At 49.5% G+C, this 26,130-nt stretch overlaps 1 protein-coding gene across 1 annotated transcript; it reads left to right on the top strand.

The window, feature by feature from the left end:
- Positions 1-8,181: 8,181 nt before the first annotated feature.
- Susd3 (sushi domain containing 3) lies at positions 8,182-25,062 on the top strand. Its single transcript, XM_035442964.1, has 4 exons — positions 8,182-8,275; positions 17,017-17,164; positions 18,418-18,624; positions 24,621-25,062. The coding sequence occupies exons 1-4, from the start codon at positions 8,182-8,184 to the stop codon at positions 24,814-24,816; spliced, it is 645 nt and encodes a 214-aa protein (XP_035298855.1). The 3' UTR covers positions 24,817-25,062.
- The last annotated feature ends 1,068 nt before the right edge of the window (positions 25,063-26,130 follow it).

Raw genomic sequence — 26,130 nt, 5'->3', positions numbered from 1 at the left:
TGACAGCCAGACCTGACTGCTGCCAAGGACCATGTCTGGATCTGTAGTCCTACTGTGGCTGGGGTCTAGGTTGAAGTCTGAGGCATGTGTTGCCACCAAAGGTTACTTGGAAGCCTGGGGTTGGGGCTGCAACCTGTGGCCTTGTTGGTATCCAGGGCCACAGTGCCATCAGAGCCATCCTGATCTGAGTGCTTCCATCTGTAGCCAGGATGTGGTTTGGGTCCAAGCTGCTGCCAAGGGCCACGTCTGGGTCCGTGGTCCTGCTGCAGCTAGGGTCTGTGATGTCTATGGCCTGTGTCACCTCAGGGGGCCATAGGAACCATGTGTGATGAAACCAGAGGGTCACGCTGAGCAGGTCCCACCCTTCACTCTTTGCTGGCCCTGGGAAAGCTGGCCCTGCTTTTCACTGGATCCTGCAACAAGCAAGCTGGCACCTGCACTCAAGAGAGATGGCCCCACTCCTTACCACAGGCGAGGGACAACGGACCCTGATGGCATGGGCATTGGGGAGCAGCTAGCTGTATCCCCTCACCTGAGAGGAGTAGCTCCAGTGCCAGGGACTGACCAGTTCACCAGGTCCACAGCCAGGCCTTTGTTGGCCCACCCTAACATCTACCCCACTCAGATCAGGATGGCTCTGATGGCACTGTGGCCCTGGATACCAACAAGGCTACCATTAGGGGTAGCTTCACCTGGAGCTGGTGAAGGGAATGGTACCTGCAGGATCTCCATGACTTGGGGCAACCACAGGATATCCCACAGGAGTTTCAGTGAGGATTCAGTGATGATAGTGTACCAGAAAGCAGAGGCCTTGAACCAGACCAATGACTCATTGCAGTGAACATTTGTTAGAAAAGCTGATTGGACAAAAGGGTATATGCTGTGTGACACACTGCTCCCAATGCCACCAGGATGAATGAAGAGGTACTGGAGAAGCAGGAAAGATAGAGAATCCAAGAGAGGTTTTTTTGCTTTGTTTTGTTCTTGTTTTGGTTTGTTTGCTTATTTAGTTTAGTTTATTTTTTATTTTTTTATTTTTCTTTTTGGAGGTGCTGCAAGGATGAGAGGAGGATATGGGGGACTGGGAGATGAGCAGAATTAGGGTGCATGGTGTGAAATTCCCAAAGAGTCAATATAGAAATTGTGTTTTAAAAAAAAACAACAAAAAACAAAGAGGACACATAGAAATATAGAACAAAAGTCATCAGACAACATAAACAAAGAGTGGAGTGGACTATGATAGACTCTGATGACACCCCCCCCCCATGGAAGGCCTCACCCTCCCTGGGGCGCAGAAAGGATATGTGATAGGTAGGGTTTTAGTTGGGGGGGAGGGGATGGAGAGGGAACTGGGATTGACATGTAAAACAATCGTGTTTCTAATTAAAAAAAAAAAAAAAAGAGTGGAGTGATGGCACCATAAACCAAGGAATATTGAAGGTTTCTTGGCGTCGACAGAAACTAGGAAGACAGAAGAAGAATCGTTCCTAAAGTTTTCAGAACATGATGGAGCAGAAGCCTCAATGTTAGACTTGTAGCCTCTCAGGAAGAGAGAAAGCTTCCCAGCTGGCTGGTGGTGGTGCAGGTCTTTAATCCCAGCACTCAGGAGGCAGAGACAGGCGGATCTCTGTGAGTTCGAGACCAGAATGGTCTACAAGAGTGAGTTCCAGGTCAGCCTCCAAAGCCACAGAGAAACCCTGTCTCTAAAAACCAAAGAGAGAGAGAGAGAGAGAGAGAGAGAGAGAGAGAGAGAGACAGAGACAGAGACACAGAGAGAGAGACAGAGAGACAGAGAGAGAGAGAGAGAGAGAGAGAGAGAGAGAGAGAGACAGAGAGAGAGAGAGAAAGGCTCCTGTTCCTAAGCTGTCATGTTTGGCAATCAGTCGGGCACAGCAGGACTACAACCTGTAGCTGCTTGTGTTACATACAAGCCTGGTGGGCAGGGCAGGGGTGACTCACTACTGTCACAAGTGCTTGAGAGTGTGACGGTAGCTTTCTAGGGTGGAGGCCAGGAGAGTTTCAAGGGATGCTATAACGTGGATATTGGTAATTCTCTCAAAAGCTCACTTACTGAAGGCCTAGTCCTCAGTATGGTGACAAGGGTGGGACCGTTAAGAGGGGATCTGGTGGGAAATCTTCTTGGAAAAAACTGCAGGAGCCTAGTCTCTCTGTTTTGATAAGTGACCTCTCTCCAGTGGTTCTCAGCCTGTGGGTCATGAGCCCCCTGTTGTTTAAATGACCCTTTCACAGTGGTCACATATCAGGTATCTTGCATGTCAGATATTTACATTACAATTCATAACAGAATGGAAATTACAGTTATGAAGTAGCAATAAAATAATTTTATGGTTGGGGGTCCCCATAATATGAGGACCTGTACTAAAGGGTCGCAGCATTGGGAAGTTTGAGAACCACTACCTCCTCCCATGAACACACTTGCCACCAGTCCTCACAGAGATGGTTGATGCTGATGCCAGGTCCTTGAACCTCCAGAATAGTGACTTGAATAAACATCTCTACCTCATAAAATTCACCTATTTCAGATTTCAGGTGGTTTTTTTTTTTCATAACAAAGCAAAATTCACTAATACAAAGAGCTTAGTAAGTCCTAGAGCTATGGCATGAAGGTCATGGCCTGAATGAGCTGTCCCCTCTAAGTCTCTGGCATTTGAGTATTTGGTCCTCACTTATGGGCTGTGCACAGAGGATTAAGAGGTTAACGCCTTGCTGGAGGAAGTCTGTCACTTCGAGATTTCAAAGACTCATGACATTCCCAGTGTCCTCTTTCTGTTTCTAACCTGTGGATCAAGATGTGAGCTCTCAGCTGTTCCTGCTGCCACTCTGCCTTTGCTCTGCCATCATGGACTCTAACCCTCTGAAACCATGAGCCAAATTAAACACTTTCTTTAGTAAGTTACCTTGGTCATGGTGTTTTGTCATCAACAGAAAAGCAACTAAGACAAATGTGTTTCCCCAATAGCATGTGAGAAATTTTATGACAGTTTCAACAGTGTTGAAGTGAGACCTTAAATTCTAGCACTCACACGGCAGGTATGAAGTAAGGCTCTCCCCTTCTGCCATGTGATTTGTTAACCACAGGTAGAAGGAATTGTCAGATGCCAACACCTGAGTTGTGACTTTCAAGCCTGCAGAACCATGAGAACTACACCACTGCTCATAAGTTACCCAGCTTGTGTTATTCTGTTATAGTAACACAAAATGGACTAAGAAACACACAAATTGCCTTCAAGTGACTCTTATAGCCAAATGGCCAAAACTACTTTTAAAAGTGTTCAGTATCCTTAGTCATTAATTAAAACTACTTTGAGTTACCTCCTCACTCTAATTAGAATGGCCATTGTCAATAAATCTGAGGGCAAATGTCAGAGAGAAAGGAACACTTATTCACCTTTGGTAAGATGCCAATTAATACATCCATTGTGGAAATCAGTTTGGATATTTCTCAAAACTTAAAACTAGAACTACCATATGATCCAGCTATCCCACCCCTGGGTGTACACCCAGAGAACACCATACCGTATCATAGAGATACTTATTCCTATGTTTATTTCCGCCCTATTCATTACAGCATCAGCAGATTAATGGACAATGGGGATTTGGTAATGCATGTAAAGTGGAAAATACTATTCAGCTCTTACTAAAAATAAAATCACAAAATTTTCAGGAAAGTGGATGGATAATATTAAGCAAAGCTACACAATCTCAGAAAGAAAAAAATGTGTGTTCTCCTTTCACATGCAGAACCCAGGCAATAATCTATGTATATATACAAACAAACTTACGTGTGGGTACTGTATAACACAAGGAAAAGAGAACAAGAAAGGCTAGATATTAGAGGTAAGGAAGAACTAAATGAAACGGACACAAGTTATTAAACAGGATAAAACAACTAATGACTTTTTCTAGTTCTATCTTTGTCATTGAATTTTGTTTGTTTTCATTGTGGATGAGCATTTAAAAACATACTCAATAAAGAAAGTGTAAAATCCAGTGCAATGCTCCACAGCTTCAGAATGGCTGTTCTAACTGTACAGAGATTTGTTAAATCTTTGGATCAGGTTCATTTTGGTGTCTGATTCTTTATTGCTACTTTTTAATAATTATGGTTAAGTTTTGTTTTAAGGGTTAAAAAAGATATTGTTGCAGAAATGTGGACTTTTTAAAAGATGTTTCTAGTGAAGACTCGGAGAGAAAAGAGAAGCAGAGAAAGAAAGCTCTTGGACATATCTTCCATGAACAGAATGGTAGCAGAACCACTGAGATGCCACGAGCCTGAGGGGGCCTGGAAGGAATGTTATAGGCACTGGCTGCAGTAAAAGTGCTTTTCTAGAGTGTTGGGAAGCTGTGCAATGGTTGTCCTATAGTGCTGGGCGGAAAGAAAGCAGAATTCATTAGCAGTGAAGTTGACATCTAACCAAGGAATGTTTGGATGCTGTGGCCTAGGTTCTCCTAGGTGCTTGTGGTACTCACTGAAGAATAATCAATCACACTGATGTGTTTCGAAACCGATAGGGATCCCACGACACACCACCAAAGTCCAACTTAGTGAACCAAGGGGTTACTTACAGGAGCAGAAATGACTCAAAGACAGCTGTATCACCAAGGCCCACACGGGTGACAGCTCACAAAAGCTGGGAACCTGGAGCACACTGCACAGCCTGCAGGGACTTCAATAGGTTGGAGAGTGTCCTTTCCAAGTGACTCTGGTCTGAACCTCTTCCAGGCAGCTGGCCTGGTCTCAGAGTCTTAGTAGCTTTTCTCCTCTGAGAGTCTTTTTTGCAAGCTGGCTTTTGCTGCTTACTCTGACACAGAGGAGCCTAGAGAATCTGATCAGTTTCAGGGACTTCCTGAAGACCTTTTGAGTTGTTTATCTACCTGCTTGAGGAGCTTCCCTGCATGATACAATGTTTCTATCTCAGAGGAAACTGAGGAAGAGATGGAGAAGGAGAGGGAGAGGAAGAAAGTTGAGGAAAGTGGTGATTGGGCAGGTCCACAACCTGCCCAGGTTGGTAAAATTCGGAAATGAGTGTTGAGAAAGGGCGGCACATGCCTTTCATCCCAGCACTGGGGAATCAGAAGCAAGCGGATCTCTGTGAGTCCGAGGTCAGCCTGGCCTACAGAGTGAGTTTCAGGACAGCTAAGGCTTCACAGAGAAACCATGTTTTGGGGAAAAAAGAAAGAAACAAGAGAAAAAGAAAGGTCTGAACACAATGCTGCAAGTGTTGTGTTGGGGCCCATAAAGATGGCTCCACTTCATCTTGGTTCAAGGTCAGAGAGTTCAAAACTGTCCTTAGTAAGTCATAAGGTCTAAAGGCACAGGAGACCCACAGTTGCTAAGACTAAGCAGCTGCAGGTCTAGCATGTATGAGGGCATCGTGGGGGAGGGAGGGAGGGAGAGAGGGAGGGCAGGCTGTCACACTTGGGGCCCAGCCCTAGAGGCCTTCTCACTGTGTGGGTGCTAGGTATCAAAGCAGCTTAACAGGCCCTGAGTATTAAAGCCTCTGGTCACCCTTGAGCTACCAGGTCACCTTCTTACCTCCCAGCTTATCTGGGAGCAGCCTCCCTCCCTTTAATGAAAACACAAGGCTGCCTCTGGAAATCTATGCTTAGAAGGGAACTCTTCAGATCATCATAATGAGGCTAATCTCAACAGCTAGTGAGTGACCTTGGGCCAGATGGATCCTTCTCTGAGACTTGGTTTCCTCATCTGTTGAATGAGCATCATCTCGTACCTTTCCTGCCTTCGTCTGTCCTCCCTCCCTCTCTCCCTCCTGCCTCTCCTTCCTTCCTTGTTTCTTTTGTTTCTGGCTTTAGTTTTCAAAACAAGGTCTCCTTATCCTTTGCCTCAGCCTCCCAAGTGCTGGGTAACAGGCATGGACCACCATGATTAACTAGCCCTTGTCTTTTCTGACAACTACAAAGCACAATGGACCTTGGGTATGTTTGAGACCGTTTACATGCAGGAAGCTTTGAAAAATATCTATTATCTGGAACTGGAGTGTTGGTTCAGCAATTAAGAGCACTTGTTGCTCTGTTCCAGAGGACCCGAGTCTACTTTCTAACACATACATCAGGCAGCTTGCAACAGCCTGTAACTCTAGCTTCCAGGGATCGGATGCTGTTTTCTGGCATCTCTGTGGGCATTTTTATTCCCTCCCTCCCCCTTCTCAAACATTTGTTTCCTGTTTTTTATTTTAATTTAGCCTATGTGTATGTATACATGTGTATGTGTGAAGGTAGAGGGTAACTCTGTGGAGTTGGTATTCTCCTTCCACCTTTAGTAGCTTCTGGGGGCCAAACTCAGGTTGCCAGGCCTGCACAGAAAGTACTTTTACCCACTGAGCCATCTTGCTAGCCCTATTTCCTGTTTTCTGATAAGAGAATACTGCTACTCATTGTAGCAAATTCAGAAAATACAGGGAAGAGTAAAAAGGCCAGAAGAAAGAAGGTCTGCCCTACAACAGCCAGGCATGAAGGAGGCGGAGCCAGCTCCGGATAGACCCTATTGTGTTCTCAGCTCCTGAACTGGCCTGGTAGGTAGCAGTGTTCAGCAGTCACCCCCTCCCGCCCCGCCCCCAACACACATCCTCAAGGTGTCTCCAAGCCATCATTTCTGAACCTGGGGATGGAGCCAGTAACTGCCAGGTAGGACTACAAAGTGGTCATAACCCAGACATAAACAGCATCCTACTCATGTCCCCTCCCCCTAACCTGCCATCAGGAAGCTGACCCCAGTGGTTCCCATGGAGGGCTCCGAAGGACCTGGCAGAAACATTTAAAAAGGAAAGTCTGGTTTTCCCTAACAGCTAGCTAGTTGGAGGTACAAATTTGGGTTACTAAAAAATCCCTTTTATTCTTAAAAGGCAAAACATCTTTAAAAAGAGCAGAAGTCCCCTCTCCCCCCAGTCGTTCACATCTATTTGAATCTTATTAGCCTTTGACAATGGAACTTTAGGGGCTTGGTCCTTTGTGAAAGGTTTTCAGGATGAAATTCCCCTCTCCCCCTCCCCCAGACACGGTCTCTGTGTAGTTCTGTAGACCAGGCTGGCCTGGAACTCACAGAGATCCGCGGGCCTCTGCCTCCGGAGTGCTGGGATTAAAGACGTGCCATTCAGGCCAACCACTCATATACATAAAGTAAAATAAATGTAAAGAAAAAGTTAACATGCTCTCTGGAGGGTTTGGAGAGCTCTGGCCCTGCCCAGATCCCATCTCTGCCTTCCCACCTCCTGTGGGTGAGATAACAGATTCTGTTGTTCTGTGTGGAGCTCTATCTGTAGCGCTTTGTTCTGCGGGCCTAGGAAACATCCCCACCTAAATAGTCTGTGGGCCAGCACTGCTGAACACCTCGAGGCCTGAGCTACACAGTGTGGTAGGTGCCATTTTCACACCTGTCACAGCTTCCACCGGCAAATCAAGCGCACTTTAGATCCCGTGAGTCCCATCCGTGATCCTACAGGCTGAGAGGGGGCCACACAGGGCAGTGGGATCTCTGGCTCCGTGGCAGGGAGCACTGTGTCTCAGAGTGTGCTCCACCAGAAGGTGGAAGCGGGGTTGGTGTCATAGTGGGGTCTGTGGATGGACCCGCCTTTCGCGATGTGGCAGAACGGACATAAGCTTGATTTCGACTTAAGGAAATTGAAGAAAGCCATCACGGGGGACCCACAAGTTCAAGAGGAAAGGGGATATTAGTGGAGGTAACCAACCCTGATTCCAGAGGAGAATGAAGAGGCATCTCTCATGGCTCAGAAAGCAGAGGCTGGAGAGCCTGCTTGGCTGGAGCCCGGTTCTGTTATCTACCAGGACATGCACTCTCCAAAGTCACCCGCCTGTCCCTCGTGTCCAGAGAAGGGTGCGGAGCGGAAAGGTATGCAGTCCCTGCTACAAGAGGGACTCTAGCTCAAGGGATCAGCCTGGGGATCCTCAAAAATCCGCCTCACCAAAAAAAAAAACACCTCCTCACCAGGTGTCCAGTCCGCACCTCAGTCAACCCGACCCCACCCCAAGGCGTAGGCGGGATTTGACTAAAGTTCACCACTAGCATCTTGGAGGCGTGCCTTGGGTGTGGCTAGAGACAGCCCCGCCTCCCAGAGGCCCGCCCCTCCGTTAGGCCCCGCCTCCGCCCAGGCAGGTTCCTCTGACCGCTGCGGAGCGCTCAGGATGAGCCGGGTGTCTGCGACCCTCCGCGGCAGGACGAGGCCCCGGGGGCGGACCGGGACCACGACCACAACGCCGGTGCCACGGAACCAGACAGGTGAGGGCTGGGGCCGCGGGGCTCAGCGCCCTTTTCGTAGACCGAGGAGCGGAGGGGCGAGGGGCTGCCGTGCTGGGGACCGAGTCTAGGAAGGGGGCGTGCGTCGCTCCCCCCACGGCCTCCCAGAGAACGAACTTTCCCGACTTCCCAGCGATCCAACGGGCGACCCCAGCTGAGCCGAAACCGGGCGGCGAGCTACTTGGAACCAGGCGGCAGGCATCACTTAGCGCTTGCACGAGTTCGGCGATGGTCGCCCCGCCGCCGTCCCGGACGCCTGCGGAAGTCGGAATCGGCTTCACCTGGCTGGGTGCACGGCCCAGGGGCGGAGGGAGCTGCCGGGGTGACCTCTGGGCGGGAGAGAAGTATTATCTTTGGAATTCTTTGGTGACTCCTCCAGCCTCACTTTATAAAAAGGGAAACTGAGCCTGTGAGAGCAAACAGGCTGCGGTCACCCAGCAGCGGGGACCCACCCGGCTTGCGCCTAGGCTGTCAAAGGTCAGAGGTCTCTGGAAGGAGACCTAAAATTGCTGAAGAGGGTTCTGTTGTCAGCTTTGGTAACTTTTACAAACAGCCAAAACGGAACCCTGCATTTTCCCCAAGAGTTCAGTCCTGTGCAGCATGAAGGTATCTCTGAGGAGGGCTTGACCCCATTGCACTGAAGATAGCATTGCCCTCACCGTACTACAGTGGTTCTCAACTTTCTTAATGCCGCAACCCTTTAATACAGTTCCTCATGTTGAGGCGACTTCACAACCATGAAATTATCTTGTCGCTACTTCATAACTGTAATTTTGCTACTGTTAAGAATCGTAATGTAGCCTGGCGTTGGAGGCGCATGCCTTTAATCCCAGCACTCCGGAGGCAGAGGCAGGAGCATCTCTGTGAGTTCGAGGCCAGCCTGGTCTCCAGAGTGAGTGCCAAGATAGGCTCCAAAGCTACACAAAGAAACCCTGTCTCGAAAAACCTAAAAAAAGAATCATAATGTAAATATCTGTGTTTTCTGATAGTCATAGGCCACCCCTGTGAAAAGGTTGTTCAACCCCCCAAAGAGTGTCCTGACACAGGTTGAGAACTGCTACCCTAGTGGGTTTGATTTATTTGATACCGTCCCACCTGTTCCAGGGCCGTTGTTGGCCCCACAGGTGCGCCTAGTTTTAGCTTCCCAATTCTTACTTCACAGGAGTGCCTTTGTGTTTGGGGAGACCAGTCTTGGGCCTGGTAATGCTGGAGAAGGGGTACTCTGTGATTATCTTCTGCTTAGCAGCCTGGAGGAATAGGTGTCACTAGCTAGAAGAGGTGGTTGGTCTTGCCCAAGGTTAGCCCATGGTCCTAGGGTGGCCTGAGACCCTGCTGAGTTTGCATACAAAAGGCTATTTGCATAGGAATACTCAAAAGGTCTGAGAGTCCAGTGTCTTGGTTTCCCCTTGCCCTGCCTGGCTTCAGGAAAGATTAGTGTTCTTGCAGTATGTCCTTTGGGCCCAGCTTCTAAGCGGGTCCCAGATACAGGGTCCCTTGTTGAAGTTTTGGTTGTAGTCTCCTCAAACCTGAGATGAGTCCTTTTTCTGTGCCTCAGTTCCCTTACGAGATATAAGCGAAGTGGTGTATTCCTGCCTCCAGGCTGTGGGCAGGACTAGCAGAGTACAAAGAGAGGCCTTGTCCTTGAATAATGTAGTGCTGGGACTTCCCGCCTGTCCTGTTTGTTTAATGTGCTAGGAAGGCAAAAGAAGGGGCCTGAAGCCACAGGGAGATAGTTTGGTGTTATCAACAAAAAAGAAAAAAGAAAGAAAAGAAAAAGAAACAATAATTGGGATGTAGAGTAATTGGGATGCGTGGCTCCCACAATCTGTAGAATGGGCCCACTACTGAATAGGCCAGAGGCATTCTGGAAGTCTGTGGTTCCCTGTAGGTAGGAAAGACTGGCTAAGTGCAGGACGAAGAGTGTTGCCATTGCCCCACCCCCTTCAGCCAGGGTCTCCTATCTGGACTGGATGGACAGTTTTGGCTCTGCTCCCAGGCTGCTCCTGGACTCTAGTCTGGGAGGTTTTCCGGGAACACAGGGTTCCGGTGGCTAGAAGCCACCTCCTGGTAACTCCGGGAGGGACCTTGAAAAGTACAAAAAGAAACTTGGTGGATAGGTGCAGGTGTACCTTTTGAGTGTGCTCTTGCTTCATCATTGAAGCCTGCTGTGCCCATATCATATAGGGTAAACTGAGGCCCAGTGATAGCCAGTGTGAATCAGCGTGAGGTTCGCCTCCCCTTATCATATACTCCCCCAGAATATTCCGGGTTACATTTTCGTTGGTTAGAATAGTCTCTGCCCTGCCATGGAAGGGAGCACACAGCCAATGATGTGGAGCCCAGCCTAGTTGGCCCACGGTTTCAGGGGCATGGGAAGATAGGCTCCAAAGGGACAGATGGCTTCCCAGGGGAGTCATAGCCAGTGTTAGAGCCACATGTTGTCCTGGCTGCTGGTGTCTCTGCTGTCAGAGTGCTTGTGTATGCTAAGTCAGTCATCTCTAAAAACTTTGACCCCCCCCCCACCATCACCATCACCATGATTCACACTTGGCACTTGGAGAAATGCAGACCCAGAGCAAAATTACATAAGGGCTCACTGGCAGGTAGAGACACAAACCTAGCTACCAGGTTCTGGTGAGGCTGTGCCCAAAGGCCTGCCTTCCCTTTCCCTGTACTCAAACAGCCTCTACCAACATAAAAGGGAACTTATTAACATCAGGGTGAGGGGGGCATGGGCCCCAGGAAGGACAGAGTTGCTGGCCCCCGCTGCCTGTGGTCCAAGGTTCCAGATAAAAGATTAACAAACAAGGCTCTTTCTCAGGCATCCAGCTGGCTTCAAGGACTGGGGGAGGAGGAGAGGGACTCCTCCCAGATCCAGCCATGTGCACCTCAGGGTGGAAGGACCTGGGATCCCAGCTACTGCAGGTGGACTGTGTTGAGATGTCGGGTGGGACAGGCTAGAGACCCTCATGGGCTGGGAGGGTCACCTTGCTGTGCACATCCGTCCTTTGCACTGTTCTAAGCCTAGAGGACCAAGCTGGGTCATGGTGTGTTTTTCATGTTAATATTAATCCCATTTGCTTCTTTTTTTTTCTGTTGCTTTTCACTCTCTTGATGGTTTCCTTTCACATGGAACAAAAAAGTGGCCCCCAGGGTAAAAACTGTACCAGAAGTTTGCCCAGAGGTGGGAGGGTCTGGACACAGTGAAGGTCTACAGGCCATGCCATGTCCAGTGTCCAGAGTTGGTGCACAGAGAGGGCTGAAAGCCACCTGTTGTTACTTAGTTGGCTGCTTTCCTGGGAACATGGGTGTCTTCAGGTTGAGTTAGGAAGTTGTATGCCCGCTGGGCCTGGGTTCGATGGAATGTTTTTGAACAGTGGAGGAGCAGATGGAGTCTGTGGAGTATCGATGAGGAGTAACTGGGGGGTCTGTAGGTTGAGTTGGGAGTCTCTCTGTAAGTACTTTTTTTTTCCCCTCAAGAAAAGGTCCCTATGTAGCCTTAGCTGTCCTGGAATTCGCTCTGTAGATCAGGCCGGCCTCTAACTCAGAGATCTGCCTGCCTCCATCTCCCAAGTGCTTGATCTAAAGGCTTGCAGCACCACGCCTGGCTCTTGGTAATGCCTTGAAGTATCCCTTCAAGAGGTAGGTCTGCTTGTGTCGCTCATGCTGGCCTTGAGCTCTCCGCCCTGCTTGAGCCTCCTGAGTGCCTGTTCCACTGCCCCCAGAGAGTCACTGGCCTCATAGACTTAGACAGCATCTCTCTCCCTGCCTGGTGCTGTCTGTGCGTTCATTTAAAGGCCATCTGAGGCTGAGGAAACTTAGGTGCCCACCCTGGTGTTTGCCTTGGGCAGATCCATGGGCCTCAGCCTCAACTAGAAGATGAGTTCACCCCAGAGTAGAATCTAGTGCCCTTGCAGGCCCAGGGATGGGTGAAAGAGACCCCTGTCAGGGCATGGAGGTCCCTTGTGCTGTGAACTTGGGAGACTGGAGACTGCATGTGTGCGTGCACACGTGTGTTTTAGTTACCACCGTGGTCTGGAGTGCTTAAGACATGGCTTAAAGTCCTACTGAGGGATGTAGTGCAGTTGGTGGAGACTTGCCTAGCATGCATGAAGCCCTGGATTCCAGCCTCGGTGTGGTATAGGCCCGATGTGGTGGTGCACACCTGCTCAAGTCCACCTAGGCAAATGCTGTCAACCAGCCCTGCCTCAGTATCTCTACCATGTAGCCCCACCCTCCCTGTGACTCAGTAGGACTGAATACCTATTTTGCAGATGGGGAAGTCTGAGGCCAGTGTGGAATGTGGGCTGGAACTTGCTGCTGGATCAGATCCAGGAACCCATATGTCTTTCCCTGCCCTACTATGGGGGAAAAATCTGGGGGCTTATGTTGGGGAGACACTCCCAGGCAGGGCCATTTTTTTCTGTGCTTCCTTCAACTCTGTTTTAAAGGAAGTTGGGCCCTCCTGGCCGGAAGTCTGCTTGAATAACAAACACAAGGAGGAACAGCTTATCCCCACTGTCCACCTCTGTTCTTTGCCCAAACTCTTCTATTTCGCTTTTTTTTTTTTTTTTTTTCTGAGACAGGGTTTTTCTGTGTACCTTTGGAGCCTATCCCGGCACTCGCTCTGGAGACCAGGCTGGCCTCAAACTCACAGAGATCCGCCTGCCTGTGCCTCCCGAGTGCTGGGATTAAAGGTGTGCACCACCAACGCCCAGCCCTATTTCTCTTTTTAAAATGGAAAAACAATAGTTAGGAGGCTGGGCTCTACACCCTGTGAATCCCCTAGAGGGCTGGCTAGAAATGCCTTATTTGGGACCAGGTCTGTACTTGAAGCCCCTCCATCCCAGTCTCCCCAAGTCTGCCACAGGCTGTTCTCTCCTCCCTGCCTTCTTCATACCTTCTGCTCAGGGGCTGCCATTCCTCTTGTTGGGCTTGCACTAGAAGTGCCTCTCTAGTTTTATTTAGCCCTTTAGTTTGATGGGAGCCCCTGGGCTTCTGACAGCCAATGTGGCAGGGCTGACTGGTCCTCTTTTCTTGGTTGCTGTTGGTGACTTCACCCTTCATCCCCCACAGTTATGAGGCTCAATGACAGGTCAGGAAATCTGCACTTTAAGATTCGTGACTGCCTGGCTGCGAGGTGTACCAAGGCCTATAGTCACTAGCTGAGGACAGGCACCGTGTCCCAGCAGAGCCCTCCCCAGAGCACCGGATGTGGCTGTTGACAGACATAGTGCGAACCAAGTGGGGACACCGCGGGGCCCCACCCGCTCTGCAACTAAGACATATTTATTTAGGGGAAGTGGACCACGGGTGGTTTCCTTGATGGGCCACAGTCTTTTCTGCATCCAGTCCTCTGGCATCGCTGCCTGGGGTGTCCATTTGCAAGTGATGGTACAAACCCAGGGTAAGAAGTTCCCAGGTGATAAAGGCAAGCCTGAACTAGATGCCCTGGCTTCACAGCCTTGGGTACGTAGAAGGCTGAAGCCTGTCATGGCCATCCCATATGGGGGATACTTATGCTTCTGGCCACTCCTGCCGGCCGGGTCCCTTTGGGATGAAGCTCTAGTTCAGTAAAGCACTGTGCCGGTAGGCCACTGTGGGGGCTTCTTCCCCCACCGCCACCTCCTCTCTGGCTGTGACCAGGCTGGTGGCAGGTGGTCAGGGTGGGCCTCCGCTCTGTCAGCTCAGCTGCAGAAGAATGCAGAAGTTGTGACTCTAAATTGAGGACTGGGAAGTGTTGGCTGCCTGGCATCCTGGTGAAGAGCTCTGGGGCTGGCCAGTGTCTGCCCAGCCATGTCTACTACAGCTGCAAAATGTCCACTTTGCTGGCCAGCGGGATAGTGTGTTTCCACATTGCAGGATTCTGAGAAGGCAAAGGGGGAGTGCGAACCATAAGTCTGTGAAGTCAGCATCCTTTAGTCTTACCCTGATATCTGTGGAGACAGAGCTGGTGCTTCATGAAGAGAGATGAGACCCTGGAATCGAGAGTTCAAATTATGGGCAGGTAGTAGTGGTGCACGCCTTTAATCCCAGCACTCAGGAGGCCGAGGCAGGTAGATGTGAGTTCAAGGCCAACCTGGTCTACAAAGTGAGTTCCAGGACAGCCAAGGATACACAGAGAAACCCTGTCTTGAAACCACCCTCTAAAATAAAATAAAGTTATGGCTGTAACTGTGACAGCTAATGACCCAAAGCCAGTGAGAGCTAGCTCAGGGTTACTGGTCTTCATGGTTTCATGACAAGCATTTTACCAGCTGAGCTAGCTTCTCACTGGCCTTCCTGTGTCCCTATTTAAGGACAACATTGCTGTCCCTGCTTCAGGGCCTTTTACTATAATTGGCAGCTGTGAATCAGCACATTTGTTTGTACCTGAATGAGTAAGCCTGTGCTTCTTGCTAGAGATGGGGGGTGCTCTCTAGAGTCTGCTGTCCGGCTAGGCTCAGAGGCAGACATTCTCCTCACCAGAGTGGAGGCCACATAAGCCCTCACACTCACCAGACTCCTCCCTTTTCTGCCCCAGGGGATACTGGTTTTCATCATCATCATTAGTTGTGTGGTGCTGAGATGGAACCCAGAGCCTTGATGTTAGGCAAGTGCAGTATGAGAGTGACACCCTCATCTTTTTCTCTTTTCATCTCAGCCACCTTGGGGCTGGAGGGGCAACACCATGGTTAATAGCACTTGCAACTGGGCCTGGTGGCTTTCACAGGTGTTTTTTTTTGTTTGTTTTGTTTTCTCTCTCTCTCTCTCTCTTTTTTTTTTTTTTTTTTTTTGGAGACTGGGTTTCTCTGTGTAGCTTTAGAGCCTGTCTTGGAACTCACTCTGTAGACCAGGTTGGTCTCGAGATCCTCTGCCTCCTGAGTGCTGGGATTAAAGGCATGTGCCACCAATGTCCACCCCTCCTGCCTTTGGAGCAATGTTTATCTAATCATTGTGTGTTGTCATTGTCTGGTCACAGTCCTCAGACCCTATAGATTTTATTCACTTAAGGCCAGCCCAGGTCTGGAGGACCTCCTCCTGAGGCGCGGTGGCAGCGCCTCCTGCCCCCGCTGACCATACCCCAGCCCTCACAGCCCCCTCCTTCTACAGCCACCTGTGTTCAGCTCCACCCGCCCCCTCGAGGGACCTTGCAAGTCGTCCGTGGAAATGGCACTTCTCTGGGGACTGTGCTCATGTTTCACTGCCCCTCTGGACACCAGATGGTGGGGTCTGGCCTCCTCACTTGTACCTGGAATGGCAGTATTGCTGACTGGTCTTCAGAAAGCCCTGTGTGTAAAGGTAAGCCCCCCCCCCCAGGTGCCCCAGGCCCCAGCTCAGCTGCTGGTGGGGGTGGTGAGGTGGGGACCCCATGTACTGTCGTATTCACGTTGAAGGTAGTTGGTGTCCTGTCATTGGCTACTCCACATTGAAGGTTCTCTTCCTACTGTTGCCCGCTACGACTGAGTACAGATAGCAGACTCAGGGCTGGCTTCAGTCCTGCTGCTGCCCTGGCCCCTACTGGTCACTAGTGATGTGGTCACTGTCATGTGCAAAATGGGGAAACAAACCCTAGCCATTTCCTTACCCACTCTCCCTTCTTTCATGAATGCCTCAGGCAAACCCTGAAGGGTGTTCTAGGTGCCAAGAATTCTAGGAATTGGGAGTGCGTGCCAGCCCTGGATTGCCTGTCTCGGGAAGGAAGATGCACCTCCTAGTTGTCTAGTTGTGTGTGTAGCACAAGCAGAACCTGTCTTGATGTCCAGTGTCTCATGTGGCCTTTTCCTAAGTGAAGACTGGTGTGTTTTGTTGGTGCACAGAGCCGAATTAGTTTGGTGCTTGTGTGTGTGTATGCATGTTGCAGAACTCAGAGCCTTTAAGGCCCTGGTATTGGCTCAGTCTCTTGAGAAGAGGGTGCCTGGAAGGACTAGGTTCTGAGAGATTGAATACCCAAAGTAGCAAGGCTAACCTGTCAGCGTCATAGCCCAGGTGGTGACAAGGTGTCCCAAGAATGAGCTCTACAGGGTTAGGCCCCTAGGGCAAAGGGCATGCATACCCTTGTATCTTGGTGGATGATTCTAAGCTGGCGTCCCATATCACAGCTTGTTACCCACCATTGTCCAGGCATGGCCTGACTGTGAGAGCTGGAGTCTCAACTCTCAGTGCTCAGCATCCAGACAGGGAGCTAAGAATGGGATGGGGACCTGGGCTATGCCTGCTGTAGGTATATTATGCATTTACAATTTATACAAGTTTTTGTTTATTCAAATTACAATCTTGGTGCCTTTTTCAAAGACTATTCCTGAGAACCTAATGGAACCTGTTCTCGCTGACAGCTGAGGTCGCACAGCTGACCCTGCACAAGGGTAGCCATGTCCATTGTCTTTGCCCCTCTCAGGAAGATGAGCTGAGAAGGCCCCTGAAGACTTGCATTGGGCATTGTAAAAAGTGCTCTGCTGGTGCCTTCTGTAGTCAAGGCTGCAGTGGGTCGGGGCCGGGTGCCTCCATGTTGTACTCCTTGTTAGAACTTACCCAGTGTGCCATTCTGTGAGCTCTGGTGCACCCTGCCAAACCCACCTCAAGTGCCACCTCTTGAGAATATCTTCTCCCAAATCTTTGCCTTAGCCACTGGAGCCTTGAATGCCTTCCCCCGAAATGGAGCTCACTGTGGGCCCCATGCTAACGACCCTGAGCCTGGCAGGTCAGGGTCAACTGTGCCAGGAGCTGCTGGTTTCTCCCTCTAGCTGTGCCGCCACATGAGACCTTCGGCTTCAAGGTGGCAGTGATCTCCTCCATCGTGAGCTGTGCCATCATCCTGCTCATGTCCATGGCTTTCCTCACCTGCTGTCTCCTCAAGTGTGTGAAGAAGAGTGAGCAGCAGCGTGCAGACAGGTACAGTGGCAGGAGGTGGCCTGGCTGTGGGGTTGCTTATCATGCCTGTCAGGCATCCTGGGGCAGTGTCTGAGGGTCCCATGGGCCCCATCTGTCCTCATGGGGACAGCCACAGTATATGGCTCTTGGGATTCTGAGGCATATAGCTGGGCTGTGAAGATACAGGACTGTGTGTGTGTGTGTGTGTGTGTGTGTGTGTGTGTGAGAGAGAGAGAGAGAGAGAGAGAGAGAGAGAGAGAGAGAGAGAGAGAGAGAGAGAGAGAGAGCGCTCCCACGTGTGTGTCTGCACTTGAGTGTGTGGCCTTTCTATGCCTGTGTGTATGTGCAGTTGGTCATGTATGAACATGGGTGCATGCATGTGGAAGTCACAGGACAACCTTGGGTGTCTGTCAGGGATTCTCCTTTTCCACCTTTTGTCTCCTCAGGAATACTGGGATTACAGACACTCATATCATGTGTCCAGCTTTTTACATGAGTTCTGGGGATTTGAACTCATTTTGTGCAGCAAATGTTTTCCCCCATTGAGCCACTTCCCTGCCCACATACAGGGGACACTTCGTGAACCTGCACACACACATGACAGTCTATTGTGCTGGTGGCATTTTGGGCTGCCACAGATAGATGCCCCTACAGGGGTGGCCCTCCACACCTGGCAGCAATTGACTTCTTTGTTCACATTATTTCATTGTGTTTAAACATACACACAGAAATTGACATGTTACTCACTGCTGAGGGTGCTATTGGGGAGGTGTGAAGGCTCCTGGGTAAAAGGCTCTGCTGTCAAATCCGATGACCTGAGTTCTAACCCTGGAACCCACATGTTGTCCTCTGATCTCCACATGTGCCCTGTGGTACATGTACCCTTCGCCACAAAATAAAAATGTAATTTAAAAAATGAAGGTCCTGTATGTGCTGTTCAGCGCTGCAGAAATAAATGAGTGAGTAAACAGTTTTTTAGAAGCCGTGCTGTTTGTTCCGTGACTAACAACATGGGGTGTTCAGCAGTCAACACTGCCGCTTGCGAGAAATTGCCACCTCCTGTTGATAAGCTGCTTTTCATTGGAGCCTACATTCATTTCCCGTCCCTGGCTGCTCCATGGAACAGCACAGGTGTCCGCTCCCATGCTCTGCTGCTGTTGACTGGGCCACTGCCACCCAGAGCCAACAGGAGCTGGGCAAAGACGTTTCTGCATGTGCACAGCTGGGAGACGAGGGGCCCCTCAAGGTCCTTCATCCTAAACTCTCTCCTCCAGGACGGCACAGCTTTGGTATCAGCTGAGAGGCGAGGACCTGGAGACGGTACAGGCTGCCTACCTGGGCCTCAAGGGACACAACTGCAATAACAGCAGCAGCATCGGTGGTGGCCGTGGTAGTGGCCGTGGTGGTGGCGGCGGCGGCGGCGGCGGTGGCAAGCCGGGGATTCAGCACAGCCAGGCCCATGACAACCACAGCTTCACCACGTGGGTTGCCCGGGTCACAGACTGGGGGAGTGCTTGGGGTACCCTTTTCCCTGCCCAAGCTCTGACAGGTCCTGGAACACTGGCCACCCACATTCTGGGGACTCAGGTGCACTTATCTCTCTGGTGCCTCAACTCACAACCCCAAAGCTGTCCCAGCAGTGCTCTGCCCTGACTGGCATCCTAACCCTCCCACTTGCTCTATAGTGCCAGGTGGGCAGCAGCTATGGCCTTTTCTCTCTTGATACACTTTATATTTTTGTTTTAGTGAACTAGTAAAAGCACAGTCCCTCTCTCCCACCCTCCCTGCCCCCCCATAGGATCTCATGTAGCCTAAGCTTTGTTATGTAGCCAAGGATAACCCTGAACTCCTGGTATGCCCACCTTTACCTTCCAAGTGCAACGCTAGAGCTTGAACTCGGCGCTTTGTGCATGCTGGGCGAGTACTCTTACCAACTGAACCATATCCTCAGCCCTGAGACATGCCTTTTCTAACTCTAGAATCTGGCTGCCTTGATGGTAGGTGGAGTAGAAAACACTCCTAGGGTTGCAGTTGGCATTGGTGTATCTGCCTTTGCACTCAGCCTCTGGACTCTGGACTCCTGAAGTTCAGGCTGGAGGTCTCGTATGGATGCCCTCTCTTAACTAGGGTTTCTCATTACTGTAGTAAAGCATGATCAGAAAGCAAGTTGGGAAGGAAAGGATTATTTTGGCTTATACTTTCACATCATAGTCCATCACTGAAGGAAGTCAGGACAGAAACTCAACCAGGGCAGGAACCTGGAGGTAGGAGCTAATGCATAGGCCATGGAGGAGAGCTGCTTACTGGCTTGCTCACTCTGGCTTGCTCAACCTGCTTTCTTACAGAACCCAGCCCAGGGATGGTACCACCCATGATCGGCTGGACCCTCCCACATCAATCACTAATTAAGAAAATGCCTTACAGCCAGATCTTATGGAAGAATTTTCTCAGGCTCCCTCCTCTCAGATAACTATAGCTTATGGTGGCACATGCTTTTATCCTAGCACTTGGGAGGCAGAGAAAGGCTGGTGGGTCTCTGAGTTTTGGCCAGCCTGGTATACAGAGTACAGAGAGTACCAGGACAGCTAGGACTACATAGAGAAACCGTGGATGGAAAAAAACAAACAAACAAACAAACAAAACACAACTAACCAGCACAGACACATTGTCTCTGGTGTCTCCACACTGCACACTGAATTGTGAATTCTCACCAGGGGTTTTCCAAGCAGGGCTATATGAGTTACTTTTCTATTACTATGATAAAAATACCATGATCAAAAGCAACTCCAGAAGAAAGTTTGACACCAGAGTCAGCTGGAATAAGAAGCCAAGAGATCACCTCTAAATTGCACATGGAAAGAAAGCAAAGAGCAGACCGGAAGTGGGGAGAGGCTGTAAACTGACAGAGCCTACCACCAGTTAAGTGAGATTTCCTTAGCATGGCAGCACCTCCAAATGTTCCATAACCTTCAAACAGCGCCACCTACCGGGCACTAAGTGTTCAAATACACAAGCCTATGGGGCACATTGCTCATCATCCAAACCACCAGAGCAGCAGCAGTTCTCAACCATTGGGTCACAACACCTCTGGGGGTTCAATGACCCTTTCACTGGGGTTACTTAGGACCATAAAAACACAGATATTTACAATTCCCAACACTAGCAAAATTGCAGATATAAAGTAGCAATGAAAATAATTTTGTGGTTGGAGGTCACCCAACATGAAAAACTGTTAAAGGGTTGCAGCATTAGGAACGTTAGGAACCACTACAACAGGTCACACACTGCCAGGGAGAAACCTGCGGTCCCTGTGCTGAGGTTGAGTCCCCTAGGTTCCTCTATCATCAGGGCATGAGGGGATTCTGAATCCAAAGTGATCCCCCTGGATCTACGGTGATTTGGGGGGGGGGGGTCACCAGAAGAATGATTTTGCTTATTGTCTTGAGATTCCAGTGTGTCATGCAGAAGGAGCCACAATGAGGTCTTTAATTCTCCTTTCTGTGTTAATTTCGTTGCTATAGTTTCATAGTGAAGTCATGTTCTTTTTGAGGAAAAAAAAAAGAATCAGTTTTTTTTGAGTCCAGGCCTCATAAAACCCAAGCTACTCTCAAACTCACTGTGGCTGATCACAAATTTGAACTCTGGATTCATCTGCTTTTACCTCCCAAGTGCAAGGATTATAGGCATTAGCACCACACCCAGCAAGAAAATTCCATGAATACAGAAACTTCCAGGAGAGCCATCCCCTACCCTTCTCTTCCCTTCCCTTTTTGGCTCCCATGGCTTACTTGGCTGCAGGAGCCCTGCCTCACTGCATTCTTGGTCAGCTGGTGCTGCTCACTGTCCCACCAGCTCACCCCTTGGCTTCCCTATGGAGTCATGGCTTCACACCTCAGCTGCCTTGTTTGTCCTGCAGGAATCTAGGGCTTGTATCTTCCGCTGTGTTTTGAGACAGGGTTTCTCTGTAGCTTTGGAGGCTGTCCTGGAACTCACTCTGTAGACCAGGCTGGCCTTAAACTCGGAGGTCTACCTGCCTCTGCCTTCTCAGTGCTGGGAGCAAAGGCGTGCACCGCCATGTAGCATATCTTACACTGTTTAGATGACCCAAGTCTAGGTCTGTAACTCTGCCCTGGGCTCATCTGAGAGCTCTAGAATACTGGCTGTGATTATTGTTATTGTCTCTATCCTTGTATAGGAGAGAAAACTGATTGTTGTTATTGCATCTGTCCTTGTGTTGGAGAGGAAACTGAGGCATGGAGATGGCCACCTGTATGGTTCCATGTCCCATATGGTGTATCCAGCCTGAGGGTTGCAAAGGAAGTATCCATCTACCTGTCTCATCATATAACGTCTGAAACTGGCTGTGCCTTCAGGCTTTCCACTAGAATTCCCCTGATTGGTTATCTTTCTGAGGCAGCATCTTTGGGGTAATCCTAGGAGTGAATGATTTAGGTCAGGTAGCCTAAATGGTTTGATTCTTTGTCCCTCACAAGTTAGTTCAGCCAATTCTTATGAGGAATGTGGTTTGGTTGAGACTGTTTGGGATAAGGCATTTACTTTTGTATAGTCAGGTTGCCTAAGGTGGCTTCCAGATTCCTCTGTTGTCCTTACCTCTGCATTATAGTTGAAAAAGACCCCCTGGATCCTGAATTAGGCACAAGCCACACCCAAACACCTGTTTTCCCAGAGAGATCCTTTATTAAGTGGGGAAGAAAAATTAGAGGCTGCTTTCTGACTCAGACAGAAAACAGCAGCAAATAACTTTGCAGGTGTCATTTTTAGGTTGAGGAAAAGGGGGGGGGTCTGTGCTAGAATGGACTAGGATGCTGTAGTAAAGGAGATAGTGGACGAAGGGGATGGGTATTTGTCCCAGAGGGACAAAGGACTGCCTCTGAATAGAGGGGAGACAGACATGGCACACAGGCAAATGGTGGTTCATAAAGGTAAAGGGGGAAAACCCTGTGTTAGAATGAAGTGTTTGATTTTAATTAGGCATGTTAATTAGTTGAACCAAAGGGAGCTTTTTGATTGCTAGATTTGATAGTCAGCCTCAGGAGAAGAAAGTGGCCAAATAAAGGAATAGACCTTGGTGGATAGCTTTAGGATTGTAATCTAGTGGTTTTCAGCAAGGTGGCGGGAATGTGGAGAAGAGCAAGGCCTACCAGAGCCATGGACATCACACTCAAGCTGGCCAGAGTCCCTTCAATAGTGCTATGACCAGATCCTGTGAGATGGGAGAATGGAGATGCTGTTTCTCAGGGAAACCTGGTATCCTGGACCAGACACCAGCCCTTTCATTGACTGAACCAGGAGGCCCAGGAACTCCTGGGGCCACATGTCTTTATGGATACCAGCTATTAGACCTTGGAGATGTTACTGTTAACATATAAGGGTGGTCACAGAGCTGTGTAGGGAATGTTTGTCTCCCTGTTGTATGCATCTTCCTGAGAAGATGCAACACACATGTCTATTCAAACCAGATAGGGATCTAGCAACAAACCAAAGTACAGGCACCACCAAAATCCAATTTGGTGGACCAGTAGTTTTATTGGGGTTACTTACAGGAGCAGAAATGACTCAAAGACAGCTGTACCACCAAGGCCCACATGGGTGACAGCTCACAAAAGCTGGGAACCTGGAGCACACTGCACAGCCTGCAGGGAGTTGAAGAGGTTGAAGAGTGTCCTTTCTGAGTGACTCTAGTCTAATCCTCTTCTAGGCAGCTCAGCTGGTTTGTTGCTTCTTCAGGCAGTTGGTCTGGTCTCAATCTTCTTTGTAGATTTTCTTTCTGAGAGTCTCTGCAGCTCACCCACCTTCTATCTGAGGGGGATTCTGGGCTCTTATTGTTTGCTCTGGCAGGGAGTGGCCCAGTGGAGCTTGTCAGTTTTAGGGACTTCCTGAGGCTCTTTGAGTTGTTTTACCTTCCGGCTTAAGGATTTCCCTGCTGGTTAGAATGCTTCACTCACAGAGGAAACTGTTACACAACACTGTCCCTGGGTGTTGCTTTGGGTGACGTGAATGTTCTACCTGGAGGCAACCACCATGAAACAGAGGATGCTGACTTGGGGGTCACTCCCAAGAGTCAGCTCTAGTGATGCTAAGGTGGGCGGGGCCTTCCTGGAGCTCTCAACCCAGTAGTGGGGGCTCAGAAAGGGCTGTCTGCTAGCATGGTGGAGGCTCATAGGCCTGGGGCCATCGGCACCTCAGGCAAAGCCCATGTTACATGGGTATTGAGCCTGCCCTCTGATTTTGCTGTTGGGGCATGCACTCTAGCCCGCATTGCTGATGTGTGTAGTGCTGTCCTAAATTCTTCCAGATACTTGGCGCCTTCCTAAGTGGGGGTACTGAAATTTCCCCCTTTATAATAAGGTTTTAAAACTCGCCAGGCGGGGGTGGCACACACCTTTAATCCCAGCACTTGGGAGGCAGAGGCAGGTGGATCTCTGTGAGTTCTAGACCAGCTTGGTCTACAGAGTGAGTTCCAGGACAGTCTCCAAAGCTACACAGAGAAACCCTGTCTTGGGGAAAAAAAAAAAAACAAAATAACCTATACTAGCTGGGCATGATGGCACACACCCTTAATCCTCACACTCCTTAGCAAAAGGATGTCTGTGAGTTTGAAGCCAGCCAGGGCTATGTGATGCGTCCCTGTCTCTAAACAAAACACCAAGGGTGGCAGGGGGAAGAAACGTGCTGGGGATTGGGAATATAATAACTCATTGGGCAGAGGGCTGGCCTAGCATACATGAAGCCCTGGGTTTGGTTCCCAATACTGTGTAAACTAGGTTTGTTGTCACATGCCTGTAATCCTGGCACTTACGAGTTATTTCATCCACTTATTCACAAAGCCACTGGGCCATTGCTTAATTTCTGCTACCTGTAGTTTTCCTGGTAGGGAGATGTGGGCGGGAGCATCTATCTGGAAATGTTTCTAGGTGATTGTGGAAGTAACCCGCTCAGGGAGGGCAGAAGGAAACAGCACCCTAGGAAAGGGTCACATGTCAGAAGAAGGGGCAGCTAGGTACCCTGAAGAGAGCAGAGGCCTAAAGTGTAGAAGCTGGAGATGGGAATGGGGCCACCAGGTGTGCAGGGCCAGCTCTAATTAGCCTAGAGAATTGGCTTGTGTTTGGGGAATGAGGAGGATTGAAGGTATAGAAGTTAGGTGGCCCAGCTCCAGGCCCCAAAGGGGACAAGCCTAGACATCCTTTTCCTGCCTGGGTCACCCCCGTGTCCTGGCCAGGCAACAGAGCTCCTGTGGTTCTCCATACTCTAATGCAGCCCCAGGAAATCCTTTTCTTGGGTATCTGGGCATGAGAGAACTGAGGTCCAGGAAGAAGTTGCTCCTGTTGCAGGGCTTGGGTGGGGGGGTCACTTCTAGTAGAAGAGATAGCCCCTTGGGCAGTGGTCTAGACTGAATCTGTTAAGTTCCTGGATGAGTCCAAAAACAAAACAAAAGCACATTCCTTTCTTCCCACAGAGACCTCAGCGACAGCAGAGAGCAGTCTGGTGTAGCCCACAGTGTGGACAAAGACCCCTGGACTTTCCGGATGGGAACTCCGAGTCCTGGTGGCCCTTCCAGCTCTCCATGCACTTACGTGATGGTCCACGCAATGAACTCTGCAGGGCCGGCCCCTGGAATGCCCATGAGGCCCAGAGTATACCTCCCAGGGTGACCCCATCAGAGGCCTGCAACTCAACACTTGCCCAGCTGGAGATGGGCCAGGCAGTCAGCTCCATGTAGGAGAGCCCTTGGGGGCCTTTAGCTGACATTAAAGGCTGGGTCCCCAGCAGGGCACTGTCTGTCCTGGAGGGAAGACCTTTGGCTGTTACAGGACCTGCTCATTGAACTGCTATGGGGATGAGGTCCCAAAGAAGCTGCTCCATGACCAGGGTTCTTTTAAAGAGACTGAGAAATTTTAAGCAGATAATAGTTTTGCATAGTAGAACATGAAAATGTCAATAAAGTACTTTAAAGAATACAGGTAGCCACCTCAATATGGCCCAGAAGCAGGGACCCCAGGATTTTCTCATCTGTAAATCACAGGTGAGAGATATAAATGTGTTTTCTTTGCATAAAGACACAAAGGGGGTGGAGGTACTGCTCAGTTAGCAGGATGCTTACCTAGCATACAGAACAAGACTTCAACCCCCAGCCCCACCATGTGAACCAGGCAGGGTGGAAGGAGAGGACATGAATTCCAAGGTCATCCTCAACCACATACTAAGTTCAAGGCCAGCCTGGTCTACAGAGCAAGTTCCAGGATAGGCTCCAAAGCAACAGAGAAACCCTGTCTTGAAAAACCTAAATAAGTAAATTATAAACAAACTCACTTTAAGGTAGAAACCACTCCCAACATACTCTCAAATCCAGTTGTCATAAGTCTGTCCTGTATTTTCAATCCCTGGAGCTCTGAGCTAGTTGGAGGATTTATACTAGAGTCTTCTAATACTATTGAGCTGCTGGGTACTCACGGGTCTGAGTTTGCTGCTGGCAGTTGGGGCTTCTGGAGTCTTTAGTGGGAACATTCTCCGTTTCACAGCCTCCCACCCCCACCCCCCAGTTTCCTTATAGCCTGGAGGCTGGTTTCCAAGGTGAGGTGTAGTGTGAGCTCCAGGTGCCTTTCGGCCTTCTGCCTTGAAAGTCACTTTTCTGGTTTCAGTGGGCACTTATACTCATGTATACATATACATAATTTAAAAAATTACATACACTTGTATCCTCTCACAATTTGGGATTTGGCCTGTCTCTAGCCATTGAGAACAGCCAACTGTGTCCTGTGTCCTTCCTGGAGGAACAAAGACATGTAAGAACCTGAAGAAGGCAAGAGGAAGGTTGAGCACCTGTCCTTGGACCTAGTTGTCCCTTATCTGCCGAAACCATGGTTATATTTTCTCATAAACAATAACCATATACCTGATAGAAGTCACACTGTCCCTCTGATGAATGCCCTGTGATTTACATTATATATAAAATATATGAGAAATAC

This window comes from Cricetulus griseus, chromosome 3 (assembly GCF_003668045.3).
Source record: "Cricetulus griseus strain 17A/GY chromosome 3, alternate assembly CriGri-PICRH-1.0, whole genome shotgun sequence".
Taxonomy (NCBI): Eukaryota; Metazoa; Chordata; class Mammalia; order Rodentia; family Cricetidae; genus Cricetulus; species Cricetulus griseus.
Note: the sequence above shows the minus strand (reverse complement) of the source record. Positions and strands in the feature narration are given on the sequence as shown.